The sequence below is a fragment of the Drosophila gunungcola genome, unplaced genomic scaffold, assembly GCF_025200985.1.
Source record: "Drosophila gunungcola strain Sukarami unplaced genomic scaffold, Dgunungcola_SK_2 000218F, whole genome shotgun sequence".
NCBI classification, from domain to species: domain Eukaryota; kingdom Metazoa; phylum Arthropoda; class Insecta; order Diptera; family Drosophilidae; genus Drosophila; species Drosophila gunungcola.
The window spans coordinates 9,952-36,593 of NW_026453379.1; the positions used below are offsets into that span (position 1 = coordinate 9,952).

The 26,642-nt window shown below is 38.8% G+C and overlaps 1 protein-coding gene across 1 annotated transcript; it reads right to left on the reverse strand.

The window, feature by feature from the left end:
* Window positions 1–14,594: 14,594 nt before the first annotated feature.
* LOC128266000 (zygote defective protein 12-like) lies at window positions 14,595–16,620 on the reverse strand. Its single transcript, XM_053002262.1, is given in 5 exon segments — window positions 14,595–14,958; window positions 15,012–15,201; window positions 15,204–15,248; window positions 15,251–15,633; window positions 16,592–16,620. Coding segments are annotated over 5 exon segments (1,011 nt in total).
* Window positions 16,621–26,642: the final 10,022 nt, after the last annotated feature.

Consider the following 26,642-nt stretch of genomic DNA (forward strand, 5'->3'; position numbering starts at 1 on the left):
GCTCACAACAGCAGTTGCAAGAATGACTCGATCCGATGCATTCGCATGCAAAACATGCGAAGTGGATGGAGACTCCTGCATGAGCGTGGGCTGAGAAGGAGGTGGCAACGCGAGATTTGTGTTTAGGGCATATATATGTAGCAAAGTGTGATGTGAGGAATTGCACACTCTACATCTGTTCGATTTCCATTTTTTGACAGTGTGACCCTTTCTTAAACAGTTAATGCATAAGGGTGCTCTTTTAGCGAAATCGAATCTTTGCTGAACTGTCAGGGCTGCGAAGGAAGCGCAGTTTCCAATCTGATGTTCAGCTGAGTTGCAATACATGCATTGAACAGAGTCGTTCCTGGCAGCTACAAACGAAAAACTCCTATTTCCATTCTTCTTAGGGTTAGATTGGGCCTGCTGAACAGTTTTGGGCTTGGAAGCCTCTTCTGCTACCATGTGTTGGTATCGCCTGTTGAGGGCCGCCTCACATTCGCTCTAAAGTGGAAGCGAAGTATAATCCAACTGTTCTTCCCATTTTCTTTTAGTTCCTGCATCGACCTTGCTCATTACCAGATGTATTAAATGGCATTAGTAATGCGTCTATCATCCCCAATAGACAGCAAGGAGTCATACAAGGCTGTGACCGTGTCGATGAGGGTTCTCAAGGCTGTAGCTGAAGGCTGGGAAATTTTTTGCAAATTAAAAAGTGTCGATATGTTGTCAAAAAAAATAAGACAATCATTATCGTACACCCGCTTCAGGCTAGCAAGGGCTTTGGGATAATTTTCCGCAGTGACTTGGAAGGCCCTAACTGTTCCTAAAGCGTCTCCAGCTAAACACGAAATTAAATGATTGAATTTTTCAATATCGTGTAAAGTGTCATCTTTGTCAACGAAAGTTTCGAAAAGGCTTATAAAATTTTTAAATTCGGAGTGTTTTCCGCTAAAAGTTGGGAGTGCAACGCTCGGCAGACGGCATTGAGGCGGGCGATTTGCTGGCGGAGCGGATTTCTCGATATTATTTTGTTTGGACTTATTTAAATTGAAATCAGCAATGACTTTGTCATTACGGCCCTCTCTTCCAACTCTTCGCGGTATACATCTTTTGTATCTTTCACTTCTATTTGGTTTTGCAAAAGTGAAGCATTTTCAATGTGCGTATTTAGAATCTCTAATCGACACTCAAGCTCGACCGGATTTATAGATAATTTAGCTTCTTTTAAGTGGCGATAAGTTCGGTTAATACTTTTCATGCAAACATCTCGTTGATGTTTAAGCTCTTCGATATCCTTAGTTGCCATTGCGTTTATTTGTATTTATTTGGTTGGTATCGAAGAGGTGTTAAATATTTATTTTTATTAAATTATTTTTTTTTTTTTTGTTAAATAATAATAAAAAATCAACGAGTACTATACCGATCGCACACGGTGTAAGGGAGCTAAGTGCCGAGAGAATTACAGCGAAAAATCTAAATAGGGTTTTTATATTTTTATATAAACCCTGCGACAGTATATGCCGCACGCACGCACTGTAGGGGAGTTACCGCTCAAGCTCAAGGGTACCGAAAAAAACGAACAAACGTTTAGGCAGACCGAAACTTGCACTGCTGCAGCGATCGAGAACGAAAACGACAAAAGATAACTCGAAGTAGCGGCAGCGGTGTCGGTGTGCGTGTGTATGTGTACGCGGCTAGCGGCTCTTCCTATGCAGATGCTAACGGAGAATGATACACTGACCGATAATTAAGGGCAACGAATATATAAGCCTGATGCCAAATTTTTTTTTTTTTTTTTTTTTTTTATTTTACTTATGCATTTTATTTATTGAATCTTCTCTGAATTGAGACTAACAATAAGTATATAAAATCTTAAATTAAAAAGCTATATCTGACAGTCAAGTTGACTGACGCGGGATGTAAGGGCTCTAATAACTATTGCTGAGCTGGAAGGTCATTTCGTTGCAATCGGGTCCGGTTGGAAACCCTGGCTAGGCCCCTGGCGAGCTGGTTTGGATGAGAAGTTAGCTTGGTGTGGTAGGACGCCTTTTGTTTTGAAATTTCATCTTTTACGGGTAGAATGCCCAGATCTCTGTGGATGTTGTCGTTCCGAACATACCAAGGTGCCCCAGTGATAGTTCTCAGGATTTTTGATTGTGCTCGCTGGATAATGTCGATGTTACTGCTGCTCGCGTTTCCCCACAATTGGGAGCCGTAAGTCCAGACTGGCTTAAGCGTTGAATTGTAGAGCAGAACCTTGAAGTCCAGGCAGAGGGGGGAGCGAGCGTTTATGAGCCAATGGAGGTTATTGGATTTTAGTTTTAGATGAATTTTCTTAGCTTCGATATGTCTCCGCCATGTAAGTCTTCTGTCAAGGTGGACGCCAAGGTACGTTACATCGTCAGCTTGTGGAAGTGGCGTGTTATTCAGAGTTAGCGGGGGACACGTTTGTCTGTTAAGAGTAAACGTTATGTGTTTACACTTTTGCGCATTTATTTTTATACGCCAGTCTGATAACCACCTCTCCACTACAACGAGATGATCAGCTAGTTGTGCTGTTGCCTGAATTGGGCATTTGGACCGACTTAGGATCGCGGTATCGTCTGCGAATGTAGAAGTAGTTAGCCGCTCGTTCGTGGGAATATCTGCGGTGTAAAGGAGAAATAGAGTTGGACCAAGGGCGCTACCTTGAGGAACTCCAGCCTCTATCGTGTAATCGTCGGATATTGTAGTGTTGCATCTCACGGCGAAGGCTCTGTTGTAAAGGTACGATTCAAGTATCCTGTGAGTGTTTTCCGGTAGTAACGTTCTGATTTTATGCATAAGGCCATCGAGCCAGACTCGGTCGAAAGCCTGCGCAACGTCAAGGAATACCGCACTGCAGTATTCCCGAGACTCGAATGCTGTTCGTATTTCTGTTGTTAATCTGTTAACTTGCTCTATTGTTCCATGGCTTTCTCGAAAGCCAAATTGATGCGCCGGAATAATGTTGTGCTCTTCCAGATATGGGATTATGCGTGTCAAAAGGCATTTTTCGAACAGTTTTGACAGACACGAGAGTAAACTTATCGGTCTATATGAGGCAGGTATTGTGTGATCTTTTCCTGGCTTTGGGATCATTATGATTACCGACTTTTTCCATTTTTTTGGGAAGTAGCCAAGTCGTGTAATCCCGTTAAATAGTTTACAAATTACCTCAACTGCACAGTTTGGGAGTTCAATTAGCATCTTAGGAGTTATTAGATCACCACCTGGGGCCTTTTTTGTTTTTAATCGCTCGCTGATGACTTTTGCAACTTCGTTTGTTTGGAACAGAATAGGCGCCGTCTCAGTTCCACCTCGAATTGGCGGCGACGGTAGTGTGAATGAATTATTTGCAGGGTTTGGCTGAAAAACATTTCGAAGGTGTAAAGCAAATGTACAGGCTCTGTCTTTGTCGCTTCTGGCCCAGCTGCCTGAAGAGTCTCTTACGGGAATTACTGTTTCGGCCGGCGCATTTAGATTTGGGTGGGCCCTCCACAGGGGATGCTTGGTGCTGGTGGGTGAAAGTTTCTCAATGTACTGGCGTTGTGCTTTTTCTTCTTCGTGCCTTAGAGCCCTGGTAAGTCTGCGACCAGCTTCCTTAAGACTATGCTTTGAGGATGGCGATCTGCTGGTTTGCCAAGCACGCCTCAAACGTCTTTTCTCCAAAACAAGCTGTTCGATTTCAAGGTTAGTTTTGTGTTGGTGTGTGTGCCCATCCCTCCCTTGCGGTGTAGAGACTTTGGCTGCTGCGACGAGTACAGACTCCAGTGCATTGGCATAGCAGTCGATGTCCTCCTTGAAGTTGAGCTGTGGAGTTAGTTCGATGTGGGAACTTACGTACTTTTGAACTTCAGCCAGTTGGTTCGATGCGACGTCAGCCTGCAAGGGTGCTCGATTAATTCCGGGCTTTGAAGAAGAGTTATTAGCACTGGTGAGTGGTCCGATGATAGATCCAAAAGCGATTTTGCAGATATTAGATTGATTTTGCCAAAATGCGCGCAAAATTATGAAAAGCGCGGGAAAATTCCGAAAAGCGCGGGAAATGTTCGGACAAACTGCAGCGAAAGTTATTGCCGCTAATTTTCTGAGAGCTCCAATTTTCACAATTTGCTCTTTTTTTTCCAGCTATTTTTATTTATACCCTAAATTGGTGCTCACTACGACGAAAGTTGGGGGAATTAAGTTCGCACTAATTGGGTCGACGACGAGTATTTTATTGCTTGTTCTTTGGCCAAAGCGATTCACATATAATTCGAAATAGATTATGTTTATTGTAGAATTTTGGTTGTTAGTACATGCAAATTTTTATTTCTTGGTTAGAATGCTCACTATCTACCGATTTTTACACGAATGCAAAAAGTTGAAAGATGGGCCAAAACACAATTGACAAAACGCCAAAACTTTCAACTTTTGGCACTCTATACCTGGATGGCCGACTTGATAATTGCAACTTCCTTTTTGTCTTCCATTTGGCGGCAGCAGCAAATTGAGCAATTAAAATTGCCGAAACGTCAGGCGCAACTTCAAGAACGGCAGAAAATTTCCAGCGACGAAATTATTGAATTTAATTTGTTGGCCGAACCGACACGAATAAATTGGTTGTTGTTGGTATTGTTTATAGTTTTCACCGACAAAAAAAATTAAAACTCGCGAACTCTACTGCTGATCACGTCGGGGTCACCATGAAAAATTTAATACTATTTTGTATTAACAACGCGAAAACTTTGTGAACGCAGTAGTTCGAGACGATTTTAATTTGCGAAAAATTGTGAAACTATGTCGAAAGCGCGACGAAAAGGTGTGGCTACGATGTTGTTCGATGGATCACTAACAATTATATTTCAATAATTTCTCTTAGAACCTAACTTATGCTACGGTGGCGAGAGACGGGGCGAATTCGCAAGAGCGAACAGACGAAAGTTTTATTGGCTCCCGCTCTCGCCCTACAACTAGTGATTTAAATACAAGCGCCGAGTGCGCAAACACGCTTCATGTCTACATTGGCTAAGTTTTGGGTTAATCAAGAATTTTTCTCCCTCAAACAAATCTATCTTAAAAATAAAAAATCGCTTATAATTGTATCGCATTCCTTTTTGCTGACTGAGCTTTCACAAGTACAACGTAAATCTGAACCACACTTCCACGACTATCGGAAGGGTTGTAACTAATAAGACAGTATTTGTCGGAAGGTTCAGGAATTTATATGAAATATTTGACTCGGTTCGTAATGAGGCACATCAACACCATTTTCTTCAATCTGATCGCAAAGGGTACACGTATCTTTTGTTAGGTCATCTTCTAATGTGCTATAGACGCAATGTAAAACCTGATTTGAGATTCGAAGACTATCTTTAATTACCTCAATTTCGATATTGGGTCTTACATTTTCGCTTACAATACATAATTTTAAATTAAATTTTTTCAATTTTTTTTTCTCTTCCAAGTAGGAGAGGATACGGAACAACGTAAACGATTAATTCTTCAGTTCCTTTGAGAAATGTGATACTAATTAATTTTTTTCCAAATGTGCATAAACGAAAATTTCCAAGTCCTCTGAACCCTGTGTTTGTAAGGCAATTCTTGACCAGATTTTTTGGCAGTGCGGAATAGCGCTACCTTTATCAAAAATAGGAATCAGAAACTGGCGAGTTGGCAGTGCTAAAAGTGATTCTTACCATTTTAAGTTCAGGTAATCCCTCTATTCCCGATTCAGTCCTCGCTTGCGATAGCCACGGATCTGCCTCCGGTTGTCGTCTTCATCTTGCACTCCTTGATCTTATGTTGTGTCGAACCGCAGCGAAAACAAGATCCCCTGGCGCGCTTTGGTTCCGAGCAAGCACTGGCAAAATGCCCATATCCTGAACAGTTATAGAGCATACTCGACCTGAGTCTTTAATAGCAGAAGGGGCGATTCCCTCAGCACAGAGTTTCATACGTAGTTGAGTGTAACGATGAGATCGTTTGATTAACTGTTGGCCGAATAGAAGACACCAATGTCAGCGGATTTGTCGCACAAGCCATCATGTGAACGGTTTGCTCCTCCTCAATTGCAGCTCGCTCGGCGATTTCCTGCATTTTCAGGATATATCCTAGTATGGACATTTTTAAGGGCTCATTTTGTCGATTTCAGTCGATTTACTACGTCCACCTCAGAGTGCGACCGTCCAAGAGTCTTGAGAAAATTTTCCTTGAATGCGGCATAATTCGTAGTCGGGCTTCATAAGACGACGTACACACTTAAGCTTGTACGCGTCGTCATCAGAATCGCAGTTTCGCTCAAAGTCTTTGATCCACCTAAATGCATCGCTGGAACCGGGTCCACTAAAGGGTTTCATTGATTGAGTGACGTCACTAAACTCTGAACACATCTTCTTTTCACGTTCACGAAGCTCGATCAACAGAATTTTCTTTTGCAAAAAAATTAAATTATATCAGCGTTGTGCACCTGGGCGTTAGACGATTAAGCCGGATTCGTTTGCAGAATGGTGTTCTCTTCCTGGTCATCGAAATTGGCATCGCCAAGAGCATCGCTGGCCAATTTTCACAGCTGCCTGTATGTAGCGTTTTTATCGAATGGCACCTCGTGCGCAGTAAGCCAGTTATCAGCTCTATTTTTTTTCCGAGAAAAAAAATTTAATTGATTGAAACTTAGTAATTCCTTGAAGGCGGTTGGGCAATCCCATTTCTGAGCTGTTAAGTCGTTGTTCTCTTTTCAGATTTTCTTAATCTTTTACATTTATTTCTTTATTTTAATTTCTCCTCGCACACGTGTTCCTATTCGGCTTCGTTCCTTCAGTGTCTGAAAGTATCGATACATTTCTAGAGTTGTGTAACGCTTAAGGTGCTTTCGATTAGTTTCGAACATAGCTTATTCATACATAATTTATATATCGTTCTTTACCTTATAATTAACAATCAACTTATTGTATCACACCATTAACCAGCATACTCGATTAAGGCTCCACCACAGTGCACAGTTCCACTCTCTTTTCCGATCTTGCTCTCAGTCTGGTATTCTGCACTTTTTTTGACATTTAGTGGCAATGTGACCCGGCTCCTGGCGTCTGTAACAAGTTACAGTTGTCCTTTTATGATGAGACTTCCCAGAACGCCGCTTCTTTTCAGTTGATAAAAACTGAAAGATCTAACGACTTGCTTTTTATGTCCTGGTTTTCAAAACTGATTACATTTTAGTTCCGAAGTTTTAGCCTGCTTGGTCTCCGGTTCCCATTTTGATGCAATAGGAAGCTCCTTCAGCGCAGAGAATACATGCAGCTCCGCTTGCAGCTCACGTCGATTGCTGACATGCGTTGTGTGTATCATCCGTTGTAAAATTCGGTCGAAATTAGCCATATGCCTAAGAACCAAAGCGATGGAAATTTGTTCACAATTTAAAAATGCAGTTTTGTGCACAGTGACGTCACGCTGCGACTCGCAAAAACAGGCAAGCTCTCAACGTTCCTTGGGCGTCTATTCAGAAGATTAAAAATAACAGCGGCTGGCGTCTCTCAAGTCTTGAAACGCTGCTTAAACAATTGCCGGAACTGTTGCCAAGATATTCCTGGGTAGCATATTTGTGATAACCACTGGGCCGCTGTGCCTTCCAAAGCTTTACTCAGCGCTAATATAAGAGCACTGTCACTTAGCGGTTTCGTTCGTAAAATGGCATCCACACCAGCAATATCCGGACTATATTTCGGCAAGCAAATCTCGCTAGTCTGTTGTACTGTGCTCGCCGGCATCTGTAGCGTCTTAACCAGTTCCAGAAAATTCCGGTTTTGTTGCTCCAACAACGCGAAGACATCCCTTGAAAAAGTTTGGTTAGGGCCGAATCCCACTTCTGATGTCGGAGAACTAAAGTCATCCCATTGAAAGTCATCGTTGCTGGTTCTTGATTGTCTGAACTTAATTCTGGCAAGTGCAGCGAGTCTTCGATGCCTTTGTTGCTCAGAATTGTCTCTTAAGGATCAATCACGCGTATATCTCACGCCAAGCTAGAAGAAGAAGAAAAAGAAAGACCTGACCTAGCAACGCATACGAAGCCACACTCGGCCTCAGCTCGCAAACTGAGTCCCCATTATACCAAAACTAAGATCTAGTATATCTACAATACCAGCACAACCCATGTTCATACCTGTCGAGATGCTGCACTACATACTCTCCGACAAATTTATTTTTATGAAAAATTCCCGACTTCCTACGATAATTATTTTCGGAAAATGTTTCATACGGCATCATAGTATCCCAATTCTATAGAAGCAATCTTTAATTTTTCAATAGTTGTTATATCTTTTTTAGCCAAGGATTTATACAATCTATCAGGGAGTTTTCTTTAATAGAATGTATTTTTTTTCAGAAAATTTTAATTGTTAATTTTATCTTCATATGGCCTGTGGTCCTTAAATGCCATGATAACTTTCATCTCCTTCCAGTTGTTGGCTCCGGATCTGGCGACGACATCTTGGGCTTCATTTTGGCTCCGAAAACAACATGTATCTGTCTGACATCCTGAGTCGGGTATAGTTGTTGTAGATTCTCGATTCTTGTTACAAAGCGGCTTAGATCTCCTGGGGATCCATTGAAGTAAGGCAACTCTCTAATTTGGCTCAAAATTTGGTTGAGGTGGGCCTCTGAGAATTGTGCAACTGCCATTTTAAATTTTATTGTTTTTCACAGAATAAATCTGACCGAATTGGATTTTTTTTTTTAAAAAGTGTAGTTTTTGACCGAATTGGTTTTTATGGTTGGTCTGTGGAAACTGTAGTGATCTTTTGCGGATTTTACTTTTGCGGATCTTGTATGTTTAACGTTGATCGGGATAAAACTAGTCGTACAGTTTTTACTCTTGTAAGTGATCAATACCCGTAAACATTTTAAGCACCAATTCCAAATGTTTCCAAACGCGAAGACATCCCTTGAAAAAGTTTGGTTAGGGCCGAATCCCACTTCTGATGTCGGAGAACTAAAGTCATCCCATTGAAAGTCATCGTTGCTGGTTCTTGATTGTCTGAACTTAATTCTGGCAAGTGCAGCGAGTCTTCGATGCCTTTGTTGCTCAGAATTGTCTCTTAAGGATCAATCACGCGTATATCTCACGCCAAGCTAGAAGAAGAAGAAAAAGAAAGACCTGAAATAGCAACGCATACGAAGCCACACTCGGCCTCAGCTCGCAAACTGAGTCCCCATTATACCAAAACTAAGATCTAGTATATCTACAATACCAGCTCAACCCATGTTCATACCTGTCGAGATGCTGCACTACATACTCTCCGACAAATTTATTTTTATGAAAAATTCCCGACTTCCTACGATAATTATTTTCGGAAAATGTTTCATACGGCATCATAGTATCCCAATTCTATAGAAGCAATCTTTAATTTTTCAATAGTTGTTATATCTTTTTTAGCCAAGGATTTATACAATCTATCAGGGAGTTTTCTTTAATAGAATGTTTTTTTTTTCAGAAAATTTTAATTGTTAATTTTATCTTCATATGGCCTGCGGTCCTTAAATGCCATGATAACTTTCATCTCCTTCCAGTTGTTGGCTCCGGATCTGGCGACGACATCTTGGGCTTCATTTTGGCTCCGAATATAACATGTATCTGTCTGATACATTCGATTCTTGTTACAAAGCGGCTTAGATCTCCTGGGGATCCATTGAAGTAAGGCAACTCTTTAATTTGGCTCAAAATTTGGTTGAGGTGGGCCTCTGAGAATTGTGCAACTGCCATTTTAAATTTTATTGTTTTTCACAGAATAAATCTGACCGAATTGGATTTTTTTTTTTTAAAAAGTGTAGTTTTTGACCGAATTGGTTTTTATGGTTGGTCTGTGGAAACTGTAGTAATCTTTTGCGGATTTTACTTTTGCGGATCTTGTATGTTTAACGTTGATCGGGATAAAACTAGTCGTACAGTTTTTACTCTTGTAAGTGATCAATACCCGTAAACATTTTAAGCACCAATTAAAAAAACTTAGACTATAAGTTTAGTTTTTTAAAAAAATGTATTTTTTTTTTTTTAACTTCATAAAACTTGGAGAACATTTGTAAGTGAACTTTAAAATAATTATTTTATATTTTCCTTAGATTTTTTATTTGGTGATTAGAAAGTGAAAATAAAAGATAATACGTTATGTTTTCATTTTTATTTCTGACTCCTTTCGATAAAGTTATTATTCACAATATCTAATGTATTTAAAAAACAAGAAATTAAGCAAACTTCGGCAAGCCAAATCAAATATTTTAGAAAACATTAAAATTATGATTTACTTGCGTATATGTTTAAAAACATTTAAGCTATGATGATTTGCAGCTCAAATTATTCAATTATTCGGTAGTTTCTATGGCAGCGTAATTGTTAACTGTCAATTCTTAAATAAGTCAAAAAGAATTAAAAAAAAAATTACAAAATGGAAAATATACATTTTTTAACATTTTTTTTTTTTATATATTTGTATTGTTTTAAAGTCGAAGACAATTATAGGGTCAGAAATGTCTCCTTCACTGCGTTGCAAACTCAGCAAGGGTACAAAATAAAATTTTACGATTTCCCTCTCTACGAAAGTTGTTTTGTATTTTATATTAAAACAAGAAAGAAAGCAAACTTCGGCAAGCCGAAGTTCATATACCCTTGCAGCTATTGCAAGAATTAAACATTTTTGAAAACATTAAAATTATGATTTACTTTCGTATATGTTTAAAACATTGAAGCTATGATGATTTGCAGCTCAATTATTTGATAGTTATTTTATATATTTTTATTATTTCTAAGGGAGCTATATGATATAGACGTCCGATTTTGATAAAATTTAAACCATAATTCTGAAATATTTAACCATTGCTATATGTCGAAGAACTAAACAAAAAATTAAAAAACAGAAAAGTTATAATTTTTTTCATTTATTTTTCCGATTGTTCCTATGAGAGCTATATGATATAGTCGTCCGACTTTGATGAAATTTAATCCGTAAATCGGAAATATTTAACCATTACTAAATGTCGAAGAACTAAACAAAAAATAAAAACAGAAAAGTTATAATTTTTTTTGATTTATTTTTCCGATTGTTCCTATGGGAGCTATATGATATAGTCGTCCGACTTTGATGAAATTTAAACCGTAAATCGGAAATATGTAACTATTACTAAATGTCGAAGAACTAAACAAAAAATTGAAAAACAGCAAAGTTATAATTTTTTTTCATTTATTTTTCCGATTGTTCCTATGGGAGCTATATGCTATAGTCGTCCGATTTTGATGAAATTTAAACCGTAAATCGGAAGTATTTAACCATTACTAAATGTCGAAGAACTAAACAAAAAATTGAAAAACAGCAAAGTTATAATTTTTTTTCATTTATTTTTCCGATTGTTCCTATGGGAGCTATATGCTATAGTCGTCCGATCCGGCTCGTTCCGACTTATATACTACCTGCAATAGAAAGACAACTTTTGGGAAAGTTTCATGCAGATAGCTTTAAAACTGAGAGACTAGTTTGCATATAAACGGACGGACAGACGGACAGACGGACGGACAGACGGACATGGCTAGATCGACTCTACTAGTGATGCTGATCAAGAATATATATACTTTATAGGGTCGGAAACGTCTCCTTCACTGCGTTGCAAACTTCTGACTGAAATTATAATACCCTCTGCAAGGGTATAATAAGACAACAAGGCAAATACCTTCAAAATTCAATATGATTTCTAATTTTGAGATACCGCTGGGAAGCGCTATGATGTTTACCGCAAGCCACCTTTTTTCAAAGTGGCGCCGAGATAATTTTTTTTATAAAGTTATTTAAAATTATAATAGTAACGTGTATAAAAAATGCAAAAGTTTGTCCACACTTTGTCCCCTCACAAATAAGGAACAGTTGGCCATCTCCTTGATTATCGTTGTAAATTACAGTGGTTTTAAGATTACCCAAAACTTCTTGCAAGAAGCTTCGGAGGTGACCAGATAGTGCGCTGCTTCCGACATTCCAAAAATACTGCTGCACCCGAAAGTTTGAATACATATCCTGTAAAAGATCTGCGATCGTCAATATTGGCAGCCCAATCAGCCTCAGCGTATCCCACAAGTTCTTTAACGCTTCGTTTGTATGTTAAACAATAATTGTGTGTGCCTTTCAAATGACGGAGTACCCTTTAAGCAGCGATCCAGTGCTGCCTTCCTTCCATAATTGGTGTTGTATTGACTTAGGTCACTTGCATATGCGATATTGGGGCGTGTTGATACAGTAAGCGAGCCAACTAAACTTTGATAAGGCATTTTTGAAACTTCATCTTTTTCGGTAGACAATTTCTCACTTGTGTTTACTGGCGTATTTACTGGTTCTCCATGTCAAATGGTTTTAAAATGTCTGCAATATACTGTGATTGGCCCATGGAAAATTGTGTCTTATCCTTGCTCTGCTTAAACTCAATTTTCAAGCAATGCGACAGTTTACCTAAGTCCCACTTCGTTTCGATGATCTTTAAATTTTCTGTCGGATGACAATTGCAGTGTTATTTTAATTGTCTTTAAACAATTCGTTATAATCCAAGATATTGGTACAAATAAAATCTAAAATTATTATCATTAAAATAAATTATTATCATTAAAAAAATGTGGATTTTTATATTTGTTCCATTTACCTTTACAAAAATATAAAAAGAATTTTATTATTTTTACTTGTTTAAAGAATTTAATTTAATTTGTAAACAATAATAAAATGTGTGCTGAAATATTAAAAAAAAAATATATTATTCAATATATTCATATTTTTATCATAACCCAATAGTAAATACGCCCATATTCCTAGTGTACCAAGTTTGAAAAGTGGCAAAAGACAAAATATTCTTGATGCGCCGAAATGAAATAAACCCACACATGCTCCCGTGTAAGAGAATGCATGATCACGCATACATACAAAGACGAATTCAAGCGCAGGGCAGCCTTCTTCAAAAAGCGCCTCTCTGCGATTGAACGACTAAACTCGTGCAATGAGTGCGCGAGCATAAAAATGAGAATAAGAACGCACACGAAGTGCAGGGACCTGCTGCTGTGAGCACGGGGGACCTCCCGCGATCCGTTTTTTTTTTTGTGTCCAAATGCGTTGTATGAAATGACCAGTCTATATGTTGTATGGTTAGTGATTTTGGGAATGGTTTTTGAGACTGCTTTCCCTTGATGCATACTTCACAAATTGGGAGGTTTTCCTTCAAGTTTAGGCTAACTCCGTGCACTATTCCTTTTCTATGATGTCCTTCAAGTCGGTTTGTTTGTTTTATTAGGGCAATTTTACTGCTTTCGTGAACTTCTTGGATATGATACAAATGTCCTTTTTAAAAACTACGTTAAATCCATGGTCACATATTTTAGAAACTGATAACAGATTTGTTCCTAAATCTGCCACATTAAGTGTGTTTATAGGGCTTGATATAAATTTATTGCTTGGAACCACTTCCTTTGATCTCTGTAAACTCATTGTATGCTAGTTTTAACTTTGAGCCTTCTGCGATTGCTAAACTTTTAAATTTATTTCTCTGCGAGCACATGTTAGATGTTGCTCCAGAGTCAAGACACCAGTTGCCTCTTATCGAATTTGCCTCCGTTACGTACATGGTTTCGCTTTCACTCCTTTTCTGTTTTGACATACAATCCGCTGGTCGGTGACCAATTTTTCGCAATTAAAGCACTTAAAATTACATTTTTGATTTGGGTTTGTTTGCTTTGATTTTTTATTTGCAAAATATAATATCGGTTCGCTCTTATTTCTGTTGCGTGCCCAACAAGTTCCACTTAATTTATTTTGTCCTCAATATCAAAAAATTTATCAACGTGACTTCTCATGTCACCGCTTGCACTCATTCTTAAAAGAATCAGTGATTTTAAAAGAGCAGCCTTACGAGCTGGTCCAGTAGATTGATATATGTTATGAAGCTTTTTCCATATATCGTTAGAGCTTTCACAGTTTTTTATTTGCTTCTACTCTGGTGTGGACATGGACAAAATTAAGTCAGATTTGGCTTTTGCGTCCCGTTCACGCATTTCCACGAATCGTTTTTGATCAGCAGTGCTTGCATTTGTATTTTTCATGTGTCAAAATTGTCTTTGCCTAAAGGCTCTATGCGTACACCAGCAATATTCATTTTAATGTTGTTTCTGTGATGCTACACAAGCAAAAGAACCACAAAGCTACACAAGCAACGGTAAGCAACGATCAAGCGAATTTCACAGTCTTCTGTTTCCTTTTTTGTTCTCTTGTTCTTCGTTTTCTAATATGATATTCCATTAATAATTTTGCAACTGTTTACTGTCGCAGTGGAAGCGTGCAGGTGGTCATAACCTGACTTGGTTTATATAATTTAGTTTAATAAATGGAATATGATACAGAGTCTCGGATGTTGAATGATGCGACTTGTTCGTAGAGACTCTGGATGAATAGTATTATAGCGATGACAGTTTGAGTTCATCGATGATAGACATGACACCGTAAGAAGTATGTTGTCAATTTGATTTTCAACAATATGGTTGGAAGAGATTTTTGTGTCACCCAGAACATAGTCTATAACACTAGTTTTAGATCGAAACTAAATATTCAGATTCGTATCTCTCTATTAAAAAAAAAAATAAAATAAATCTTACCTTGGTAGTTCTCAATGCGTTCATGAAGAGTTTCCATTTCTTGTGCCATTTCGTCTCTCTCTTTCTCTGCTTTTGATTTAAGTATATAAGCTTCATCGAGTTTTACATTAAGCTTGTTCATATCTAAATTTAAAGAACTGATCATATTGGCCTTTAACATCATATCATGTTTTAAATCCGCCATGGCGTTGTTTAATTTAATAATATCGCTTCTTAGACTGTCACGTTCACGTTGTAATGTCTCCTTAATACGACGAATATCATCAGTTCGCCCATTCGCGTTTAAAACATCCTTCTCTAGAGAATTTATATTGTTTCTGAAATAATGTATTTATAAAACAAGAATTTTAAAAAGCTAAAATTATTATACTTAAGCCTTAAAATGTCGCTGTTTAAAATCATAACCTTTCTATTCAAATTGTACAATCGAGATGTTGCGTTATTTTGATCTTCAATTGATTTTTTAAGCCTGCTAGTTAATTGGGAAACCGCATTTGATTTTTCTTTTTCTATTAGCCTTAATTGCTTTATCATTTCTTCGTTATTTTTTTGATTTTGTTTAAGTCGGTAATGTCATCTTCATATTTGTGCAATGCTTTATTAATGCGTTAACTTCACTTCTATATTTATCTAAATGTACTCGCTGCCGATCGTAGTCGGACATTTTTTGAAATAGTTTTCGCGTCGTCTCGGATAAGTCTCTATTTGCTATGTCTAGTTTCATCATAGTCTTACCATGAGCCTCTTTTTGTTCTTCCATTGTCTTCATAAGAGCTCGAAGTTTTGACTCTACGTTTAAGCGTTCCCCCTCAGCGAACTTGGCTCGGGAAGCCATTTTACTCATAGCATCTTCGTTGTTTCGAATAATGTATTCCAAATTCTCAGAGTAGTATCGGTTTGTAGCTAATCGTTTATCTAGATCCACAACTTCTCCAGCAAGTCGGTCACGTTCTCTGAGTATAATGTTTTTGTATCTAGCCAGGTGTCCAAATCTTAAAAACATATGTAAAGTTTATTAATATATTTAGGCTATCTTCCCATTTTAAATAAACCTCCACAATGAATGGTATAACAACACGTTTTTGAAATAAAAATCTACTTACGCTTAAATAAACAAAACTTATTGTGATAACCAGTGTACAAATTTTTTGGTTAATAAAATATTTGGTTTAATGTAATTAATTTGAAAATTTTTATAAGTAGTTTAGTATTTAGTATATTTACATTCGGAAGCTTCTTGTACCATTTATATATTTGTCAATTACTATTTGTTCGGTTTCCTTATTAAATACTTTTTCTCCGAAAAGGTAAAATTTGTCGAAAATTTTTTCTGTTAAAAAAGGAATTATTTCAAATATTAGTTTGACTCTTTCGCTAACAATGTGAAAAAGTATCAAAACTTCATTGGTATTGGTTTTGAGCCAAATAGATGTTTTAATTTTCAACAACTTATCAGAATTTTCTTTAGTCAAATCATAATGTTCTAACAATTTAAGAATTCCCAATTTAGTATCTCATCGTGTATTGATCTTCAAAGTAGTTTATTTATTAATTGTTATATTTTTATTTATATTTCCTATGGCATATAGAAAATAACATTTAACTTATAACTACCTATATTATCTGTTAACCTTATACATAGGTCCGCCGTAGTCTACCCCTAAATGGGTATACCGTTGTTGTGTAGTTACTCTTTGTTCCGGAATCTGCCCCATTAATTGCTGTGCACATTGCTGTCGAAATCTGGTGCACCGTGCACATTGATGCACGACGGTTTGAGCTGTATTTTTATTATCCAGAACTTTTTCGGATCCGTGCTTCTATTATCCGATTGCCACCGAACTCTTAAAATTTCATAATTATCCAAAAATTGAGTCCATCTTCTTTTTTACTTTTAAATTTTGATGTAGCTTTAAAATTTTTTCTGTTTGTTCCAATTTGATATCTTACATCACCATATCACTGAATTTATTTTCCATTTTCGCAGAAAATTTTCCTGATTAAATTTTCTACTACTGTAACCTTTTTCTAAAGCCAATCGTTGGTGCCAGTTGCTTGATTTGTTCTATTTTTGATCGTATCTTGGTTTCCTCAATTGTTTATCCAACTTAACGCAATTGGTGATTTGTATTTCTATACGTTCATTTTCCGATCCTCCAGTCCATCGTGAAATCCTTATGTTCTCTATTGCTTTTAATTTGCATTAAAATGTATCCACTTCATCCCATCCAACTTTAGATATCCACAGCCTTTGGATAAATCATTTTGCTATGATGGTCGATAGTGCCAACCATCCCATTGGATCAAAATTCTTGCTATGGTTATTAAATTAATCCCAGTGTCTTCACTGTCTCTTCAGTGTTTACTTCAAACCTCGTCTCCATTGAAGTTTCTGCTAAATTTTCTGTTGATATTTTGTTCTAAATTTTAATACAGCTTTCGATGTCTTTGAATTTATTCTTTTGCATCAAAATTTCTTTATATCTTTTTTCCATTTTTATCTTCTCAAACACCTCTAAAATCGTTAGAGTAATTTATTTTTAATTCTTTTAGATTTTCAGTAAGCCGCTGAAAATCTCCCTCAATATATTTCATATATATTAGTTGTAGTTCCAGTTGCAAGGTTTCATGAAGCGCATGTCTTGCTTGGTTGTACTCGGGTAAGCGCATTTCCTGATCCCCAACCAATTGTTGCATCGAGTTGTCGATTGTTTCCTCGGCCGACTTCTTATTAAATTCCGCCAAAGTGTTGTTTTTTAGGGCTTGTGTTTTCTCTTACCCATTTTTTGAGAAGTAGTCCCCTGTGAACGCTGATGCGCTTGCCAACAGCTCCTGATGCTGACTTTTGAATAGTTTTCATTGTCTCTGTACTTCAGATAGGAATTTCAAAACAGACATTTTTATTTGACTGACATCTTCCCATTTCATCATCTGGCTATATATGGCTGATTGACAAGCCTCTAAAGCATTAAGCGTTTCTCTTGTGTATATCATTTTACTATTTATTTATAAGTGGATTTTTTTCTTAACAATTCTAATTCTTTGAACAATTGTTTCTTATATTCCCCTGTTGAAAGGATGATAACACTAAACAATTATTTTATTTTTCGCCCTTTCTGCTTCTTTTTTTTTAGATCTCCTGGACTTTTTTCTTCTTCTCCTGAGTTAGTCGGGACTTCTTTTGGCGGGCCTCGTACTCCTCGATCGTCAATGGTTGTGATCCTGCTCATTTCTTCGCCGCTGAATTCCAGAAATCCTGTGCCTTATCCAATACTCGAGTAAATTTCTGATGCAACTCTTACATTTAATGGTGACTCTGCCGTCGATTACGCTTCTTACGTGTCCGCTGTCGCCTAGCCGATGTTGTGATTTTTTCTTTGCACCAAGCCTTCACTGACGCTATCCTATAAGCCGTGGTCCGACGCTTGACGTATTATCAGCCTCCGCTGTTGCTTGCCGATGTGTAAGCCGCGGTCCGTTACTTGGTTCGTGGACCTTCCACGCCGTTGTAGCTAACTCTCAAGCCTCCGTTGTATGTGTATTTTTTCAAAATCAGCTGTTTTAAAATATTTCACATTTCTCCGTTTCATAATTATTTCCAGTATAGCCTTCTGAATGTGTGGCCCAAGCAATTGAACATCATTTAGACTTTTTCCATTTGTCGTTTTGGACGATGCGTCAAACACCACCCGAAGCTTTTTACTAAGACTATTCTCTCTTATAACTGGTTGGTTTGCATCATTGACCTCTGCTTCCTCCAAGTGTCCTTGTCGTATATAATCATCCATGAATTCCGAATACTGTTGCCTTAATTTTTTTATCTTTACCAAACTTCTATTCCAAATTAATGAATTGCGCCATTGCTTTTTTTCGGTATTCCAGTATGGGCATTTGGACCACAATGCCACATAATTTCACTTATACGTGATAACAAATTGACTAAATTTAATTTAGTTTTGTAACTAATGCCCTGGAGTTTTACAGTATAGGCAGTTGCCACTCATAACCGCAGCCAATACTTTCGGAGTTTCTAAAATTATGTGTCTGGAATGCCTTACTGCGTTTATGGCTTTCAGATGTTTTCTCCACCAATTCCAACACATCTTTAAACGTGTTAACCTGTTTTGTTGTTTCCGAAGAATGCTCATATTGTTGTTGTCCTTGACGAAATTTTTCATAACAACTGACATCTGTTCTCATATCTTTTTTTTATATGTCCAAAGCTATTTTATAACTCTCATAACATGACGCTTCACCCTTTACAACTTCCTTCAGTCGCATTAGTTTCATCTTAGGCTTCATCATTTCATCGCTGTCAACCATATCCTTAAACACGTCAAAGAAACCGGACCATGCGGAAAATTCGACGTTCTTCGAATTTATTCTGTTGCGTCCAAATTTCTTTATATCTTTTTTCCATTTTAATCTTCTCACACGCCTCTAAAATCGTTAATTTGTCCATTTATTTTCAATTCTTTCAAATTTTTTTATGTTATTAGTTCTAGTTTAGTTGGCTGTATTCGTGTTAATGGAATTGCTGTATCGAGCTGTTCATCGTTTCCACGGCCGACTTCTTATTGAATTCCACCAAAATGTTTTTTTTTATGGCTTGTGTTTTTCCATACCCATCCTTGGAAAAGTAGTCACCTGAAAACGCCGATGAGTTAGACAACAACTCCTGTATTCGGCTGTATTGAATGTATTCGTGTTAATGGAATTGCTGTATCGAGCTGTTCATCGTTTCCACGGCCGACTTCTTATTGAATTCCACCAAAATGTTGTTTTTTAGGGCTTGTGTTTTTCCATACCCATCTTTGGAAAAGTAGTCACCTGAAAATGCCGATGCGTTAGACAACAACTCCTGATGCTGACTTATAAATAATTCCCACTGATTCTGGGAATATCAAATTTGTCTTATCTATTTGACCCAATTCTTCTTCCCATTACTTCATCTGGCTATATACGGCTAATTTACTAGCAGCCAGAGCATTAAGGTTTCTCTTATGTGTACCATTTTATTATAATTTGTTTTTATTTATTAGAGGAGTTATTTCCTAATATTTCTAATTATTTTTTTTAGATCTTTTAGATATTTTCTTCTACTTCTCCTGAGTTGGTTGGGACTTCTTTTATTGGGCCGTGTATTCCTCGATTGTCAATGATTGTGTGTCCTGCTCAATACTCGGTTAAATTTTTTACGAAATTCGTCCATCTAATTCAGACTCTACCGATCTGATGTTTATTTTTCTCGTACCAAGAGTCCACTGTCGCTATCCTATTAGCCTATCAAGCGTCTACTTAATTTTATTATTGTATTATTTTTGTTCGAGGACCTCACACGCCGTTGTAGATAATTTTTAAGCCTCCGCTGTCGCTTGCCGATTTTTCAGCTTTCTATGTCTGAGAATAGCCTCCAAGTTTTTTGCATGTTTTGATGCTTGCGTTATATAGTTGCCCAGTTGTAACTTTATCGATGTAGCTTGCAAATAATTTTGTGCAAACTTTTGGTGAAAGTGGGGTTTGATGCGGTCTTTTATTAAGAACTTGTCATCTCCTATTTGAAAGTTTTATTTGCTTGTTAATAGCGTTTATGCTAGCAACATAACGTCGATGTGATTTGCGTTCAGGAACTGCAAAATTTTAAATGTATGTTGGTAAGGGCCGTTGGCATGCCACAGAAATATTCGTAGGCAAGACATGGTTTAATTGGACTGCTGAGATTCAAGCACCTGCCTCAATATATTTTGATTTTGTATCAGGATTGGCATTGTGGTTGTTGCTATGTGGGTGTCCAAAGGCTTGCTGTACGTTTTCGATTCTCGGCTCATCGTGCGATGTTCCTGTTCTTAAAGCACTGGTATAGGAGATGCCATTGGTGGTGATTGGAGAGCCAAACGAGGATCTGGCTGCTCTACCAAAGAACACTTTAGGTGTAGTTACCATTATCAGTAGGTCCTAGGGTGGCCATATCCCTGGCAGATTGTGCATTGCATTTGCGTGGCTCTTCTACGGTGATCGTACGGTGCAGAAGGTACTGCATCTTGTAGATCGGTGCACTTCGTTTTTCTTAAAAGTTCTGCTGTCTGGCATTATGTTTATCACGTTTTTCGCAAGGAATCTTTTTTTTCATGAAGGCCAGTGTGATTTCGGTGAGGGCTGCCTAGGGCTATATTTTTTTGGGAACAACTTGCAATACTTTGCTACTTTTAAGCTGATACGTATTGTAATTCTTTCTTAAATCGATTAGTAATTGTGAAACGACTCGGTAATATTCTTCTATTTTAGTTTCACTTATACTTCCTTTGGAAAGGGAAATAACAATCGAATTTTTTTGATTTTCTTGAAGCTAATTCTACAAGTTTTGATTGGTTTCTGACTCCGCTAAGAGGGAAAATCTTTTGTTATTAAATGCCTCGGATAATTCGTGGTACGGTTTATTTAGGTTTATTGCCATCCGTTTATTTTTTTGGAGGGTTTAGCTTGCGTTTGGTTTTATTAATTTATTATTTATTAATATTATTAATTTTTTACATATGAAACATGTTATTATATTGTTCATATTAGGACAAAATGAAATGTACTGAAGTACTTTTTTTATGTTTTACGTAGTTTAAAAGTTATTTCCATTTTTATTATGTTTTTGATTTTTATTATTAAATTCATAAAACAACTGTTATTTAAAACTTTTTTTTTGGGTTTTAATTATCCTGGAAATTAACTGGCGCCCGAACAGGCGCCAACGCGAGTGAAATCGATTAAGTTCCTTTTAGTGCAAGTAATTAAAATATTTTGTTTTGTACGACTCCGTTGCCTTAAGCATAAAACCTGAATTCAGACAGACTCCTTGGCAATTTATTTTGCAAGCTGAAGACGGTAATCGGTCGGTGGAAAAGAAGTTTACTGATCGATCGGTGGACTTCAAGTACTGTCAGGTACGGCCACAGGACAACCTCTACTTGAGTGTGAATCGCAGGATCCTCAGTAGGAAACAAAAAGGAAGACATCCGGATCACCAGGAGGGTTAGCCACATCATGTTAAGTTAAGTGAATTAGTGAATAAGTGAAAGCAACAAAACCTAAAGTTAAACCCAAACAAAAGTAAAAAATTTCTACACTAAAAATACAAATTTTAATAAAAATAAAAACGTAATTTAAAATTTGAAATTTAAAATAAAAACTATAAAGTTAAAATTCTAAAATTTAAATTCCATTTAAATTTGAATTGAATCTAAAATTCAAATTGAATTTAATTATTTTGAGTTATTAAAATATTATTCATATAAAATGTTTAATTAATAACCATTTAGAAAAAAACAAATTTAATTAAAATTATAAAAGTATTTAGTTGATTTAAATTTTATTAAACATTTTTATTATTGTATTATTTTTTGTTCGTGGACCTCACACGCCGTTGTAGATAATTTTTAAGCCTCCGCTGTCGCTTGCCGATTTTTCAGCTTTCTATGTCTGAGAATAGCCTCCAAGTTTTTTGCATGTTTTGATGATTGCGTTGTATAGTTGCCCAGTTGTAACTTTATCGATGTAGCTTGCAAATAATTTTGTGCAAACTTTTGGTGAAAGTGGGGTTTGATGCGGTCTTTTATTAAGAACTTGTCATCTCCTATTTGAAAGTTTTATTTGCTTGTTAATAGCGTTTATGCTAGCAACATAACGTCGATGTGATTTGCGTTCAGGAACTGCAAAATTTTAAATGTATGTTGGTAAGGGCCGTTGGCATGCCACATAAATATTCGTAGGCAAGACATGGTTTAATTGGACTGCTGAGATTGAAGCATCTGCCTCAATATATTTTGATTTTGTATCAGGATTGGCATTGTGGTTGTTGCTATGTGGGTGTCCAAAGGCATGCTGTACGTTTTCGATTCTCGGCTCATCGTGAGATGTTCCTGTTCTTAAAGCACTGGTATAGGAGATGGCATTGGTGGTGATTGGAGAGCCAAACGAGGATCTGGCTGCTCTACCAAAGAACACTTTAGGTGTAGTTACCATTATCAGTAGGTCCTAGGGTGGCCATATCCCTGGCAGATTGTGCATTGCATTTGCGTGGCTCTTCTACGGTGATCGTACGGTGCAGAAGGTACTGCAACTTGTAGATCGGTGCACTTCGTTTTTCTTAAAAGTTCTGCTGTCTGGCATTATGTTTATCACGTTTTTCGCAAGGAATCTTTTTTTTCATGAAGGCCAGTGTGATTTCGGTGGGGGCTGCCTAGGACTATATTTTTTTGGGAACAACTTCCAATACTTTGCTACTTTTAAGCTGATACGTATTGTAATTCTTTCTTAAATCGATTAGTAATTGTGAAACGACTCGGTAATATTCTTCTATTTTAGTTTCACTTATACTTCCTTTGGAAAGGGAAATAACAATCGAATTTTTTTGATTTTCTTGAAGCTAATTCTACAAGTTTGATTGGTTTCTGACTCCGCTAAGAGGGAAAATCTTTTGTTATTAAATGCCTCGGATAATTCGTGGTTTATTGCCCTCCATTTTTTTTTTTGAGGGTTTAGCTTGCGTTTGGTTTTATTAATTTATTATTTATTAATATTATTAATTTTTTACATATGAAACAGTGTTATTATATTGTTCATATTAGGACAAAATGAAATGTACTGAAGTACTTTTTTTATGTTTTACGTGGTTTAAAAGTTATTTCCATTTTTATTATGTTTTTGATTTTTATTATAAAATTCATAAAACAACTGTTATTTAAAACTTATTTTTTTGGGTTTTAATTATCCTGGAAATTAACTGTGTGGCAGCTGTAGGATTCGGATAATTTATTTGCGATAATAACTTTAGAGGGAGTGGTTTCTAATTTCTATTAGAACCTTACTTATGCTAAGGTGGCGAGAGACGGGGCGAATTCGCAAGAGCGAACGGACGAAAGCTTTATTGGCTCCCGCTCTCGCCCTACAACTAGGTACGAATGTAGATGCACTGTGAGGAGTTGAATAACTCCCCACAAGTTATGAAGCAAGCAGAGTAAGCGCATGCAAGCAGTGGCCTACCAGTTACCAGTTGCGCGGCGAATTCGGCCGTAGTAACGGTAGTGCGGCGAGAGAGAGTGGTGCACGGAGCACCATACAAGAACAAGAGAGCGGCGAAGGGCCGTGGGCAGAAGGAGACAAGGAGACGCCGATAATTAGCGGTAAATGGAGGCCTATATAAACCGGCCGAGCGCAGGAAGCTGGATCAGTCGATTTCTACCAAGTCAACAAGTAACAGTCATCAAGTGAACCAGTAACCAGTGGAACAACGTGAAGAAGCAAGTAAAGCAGTGCGTAGTCATCAAGGAAACAAGATCGCTACGTCGAGACGTTCGGGACTTAGAGCTAAAGTCTCCGAATTGAGACACAGGTAGCTGAGGTCCTTACGGCATCACACGGCTAAGTCCAGGCGCTTTGTCACAACTTCTGTCGCGATTTGAGCTTGGCATCTCACCCGGCGACAGAACCGTGGGCTCAGAAGGAAAGTTGTCTAGAACTAGCTGCCTGCCTACAAGGACTGCATTGGTGAACTCCGGCGTATGCCTGATCGCCCTGCAGGAGCTGAACAAGGTCCTGGTGCGACTGACCCGGAAGGACGCGCGTTTGTTCAGCTGGTGTCTTGAAAGGCGTATGCGTTGAGAGCACAGCAGTCCACCGCTAGAGTCCCAGAACGGCAGCTTACCGAGTCGCCAACAAGGAGCGGAGCTGGTCGAGATACCTGGAGGCAGAACAAGCACAACGAGGACCCCAGGACGACGAACAACGAGCGTCCAGCGAGCAGCCTTTACGTCGAATTCTTAAGCCTGCGGCAGAGAGGGTAGGGTGGAAGCGTTCGTCTAGAACCTGGCGTTTCACCCAGGGACTGCGTTGGCGGCTTCCGGCGTACGCCTGAACCGTCAAGTAGAAACTGAGCCGACGTCCGGTGCGACCGACCGGGACAGAGCAAGGGACAGGAGGCTGCGGCTGCGAAAGGCGTACGCCTTGAGAGCACAGTGCCTGTTCCTAGTCTGGGACCGGTGACGCATCCCTAATCCCTGTAACCCAGCCGAGCCAAGGGCAGCAGAAGACATCGCAAGCCAAACCGGCGAGGGAGACACCACTTCGCAGCCAGCAAGATCCAGCGAGGCGTTTAACGTGGGAAGGTGACGACGGAAGAACGTAGTTCTACATTATCATTACATCACCCCGGCCGAGGGTCAAGTCGGCGAATAAAAGATCACTGTGTACTCCCAATCTTCTGTGCGTTTTTCACTGATCAACAGGTCGGTCACGTATATATAAATTTGGTGGGACGAACACTTACATCTTCTGAGCTAGTCGCACGACATTCGTAGCGAGCAGATAATTAAGAAATCAGTTCGTTACATCTGGCGCCCAACGTGATTGTCCTGACAGTGAAAATACAGCAATAAACAGAAATGGGGAAAAATTGGATTTATCTTCTCAAGAAAGAGGATTTCCCAAAGGTGGCAGCCAAGCTTGGCATTATCCTGGAGGGCAAGTCGGACGACATGCGAAAAGCCCTTTCAGAGTATGTTACGAAGACACAAATGGCGGAAATTTGGGCTGAGCTGGAGGAATTGTACGACAAACCAGGCTCGAGCGGCAAGTTACAAGTCCCAGACGCCGAACAGCTCATAGCTAGCCTGGGCGTGGAGAGCATGAAGGAGGCAGGAAGATCCAGGGGCCCAAGCCAAGAAAGAAGAACAGAACAGCAAAGGCCTAGCGCACCAGACTATGCAAAAGTCGCAAAGCAAGTCAGGGAATGGTCGTTCAAGCTTGACGGCACGGAGAAACCACTGGAGTTTCTAGAACAAGTGGAATGGTCAGCAAACACATACGGTTTGAACCTGTACCTCATTCCCCCAGCCATGGTGAATTACTGCAAGGCAAGGCCCTAAAATGGTTCATATCAAACAATAAACACTGGAGGACATGGGGAGAGTTCAGCGACAGTTTTCAAACGTATTTCCTGCCAAGGGGTTTCTTCTCAAAGCTCGCAGATCAGGTCAAACAAAGAAAACAGGGCTTTAGAGAGTCGTTCAAGGACTATATGGTTGACATGCAGACCATGATGAGACCACTCGGCTACTCCCCAAAGGAACTACTAGAGCAGATAAAGGAAAACTGCACGCCGGACCTGAGGATTTCTTTGAGGACGTATAAGATAGACGACCTAGAGTCTCTAATGGTGCTGGCTGACGAGTATGAAGAACTCTAGAAAGAGCGAGAAGCATTCATTCAAGAAAACAAATCCTCTCGCGAAGCAAAGCAACAGCACCACAACAAGTCACGTGTATAAGGTGCGAAGAAGAAGGCGGACACCAAGCACCTATCGACGGTCCAAGCCAATGGACTCCAAACACCTACAACCACCCAGCGCAGCACCAAGAGCCCACAGGTCACAGACACACATCGTGAACCCACACGAAGCTTGTAGACGGTGTGGCGGTCACGGACATTGGGCAAGAGGATGCCAAACCCAGCGGCTGCTTTTCTGCTGGACTTGCGGCAAGGTGGGGGTTAGGAGTGTAGAGTGCTGCCAGAGGTCGGGAAATGGCCCGCGATCCCAGCCGCAGAGAGGCGAGCAGGGGTCGCATGGTGTTGTCTCTCCAAACTAACTGGCGAATTAATCGAAGAAGAGCAGCAGTTATCCGCAGCGGTACAGATTGGCAGAACCTCACACAAAGCCACAATCGACACCGGGGCAACAGCGAGCTTTATAAGCGAGGAGCTGGCGGATACACTGGCTGCTTATGGAAAGATTACAAGGATGAGAAGGCAAGTTAGGTTGGCAGATGGCAGCTGCAGCGGGATAAACACGCAGCTCGAGGTGGAAATCGAATTCGGCAATAAGCGATTGCCCATGAGCCTGCTGATCCTACCAGGAGTGGTAGACTCGCTGGTGCAAGGATGGAATTTCCCCACATGAGTCGGCGCCGAAATAAGGTGTGCCGGACATACGGTAGTGATCCCAGGAAGAAGAAGGCAC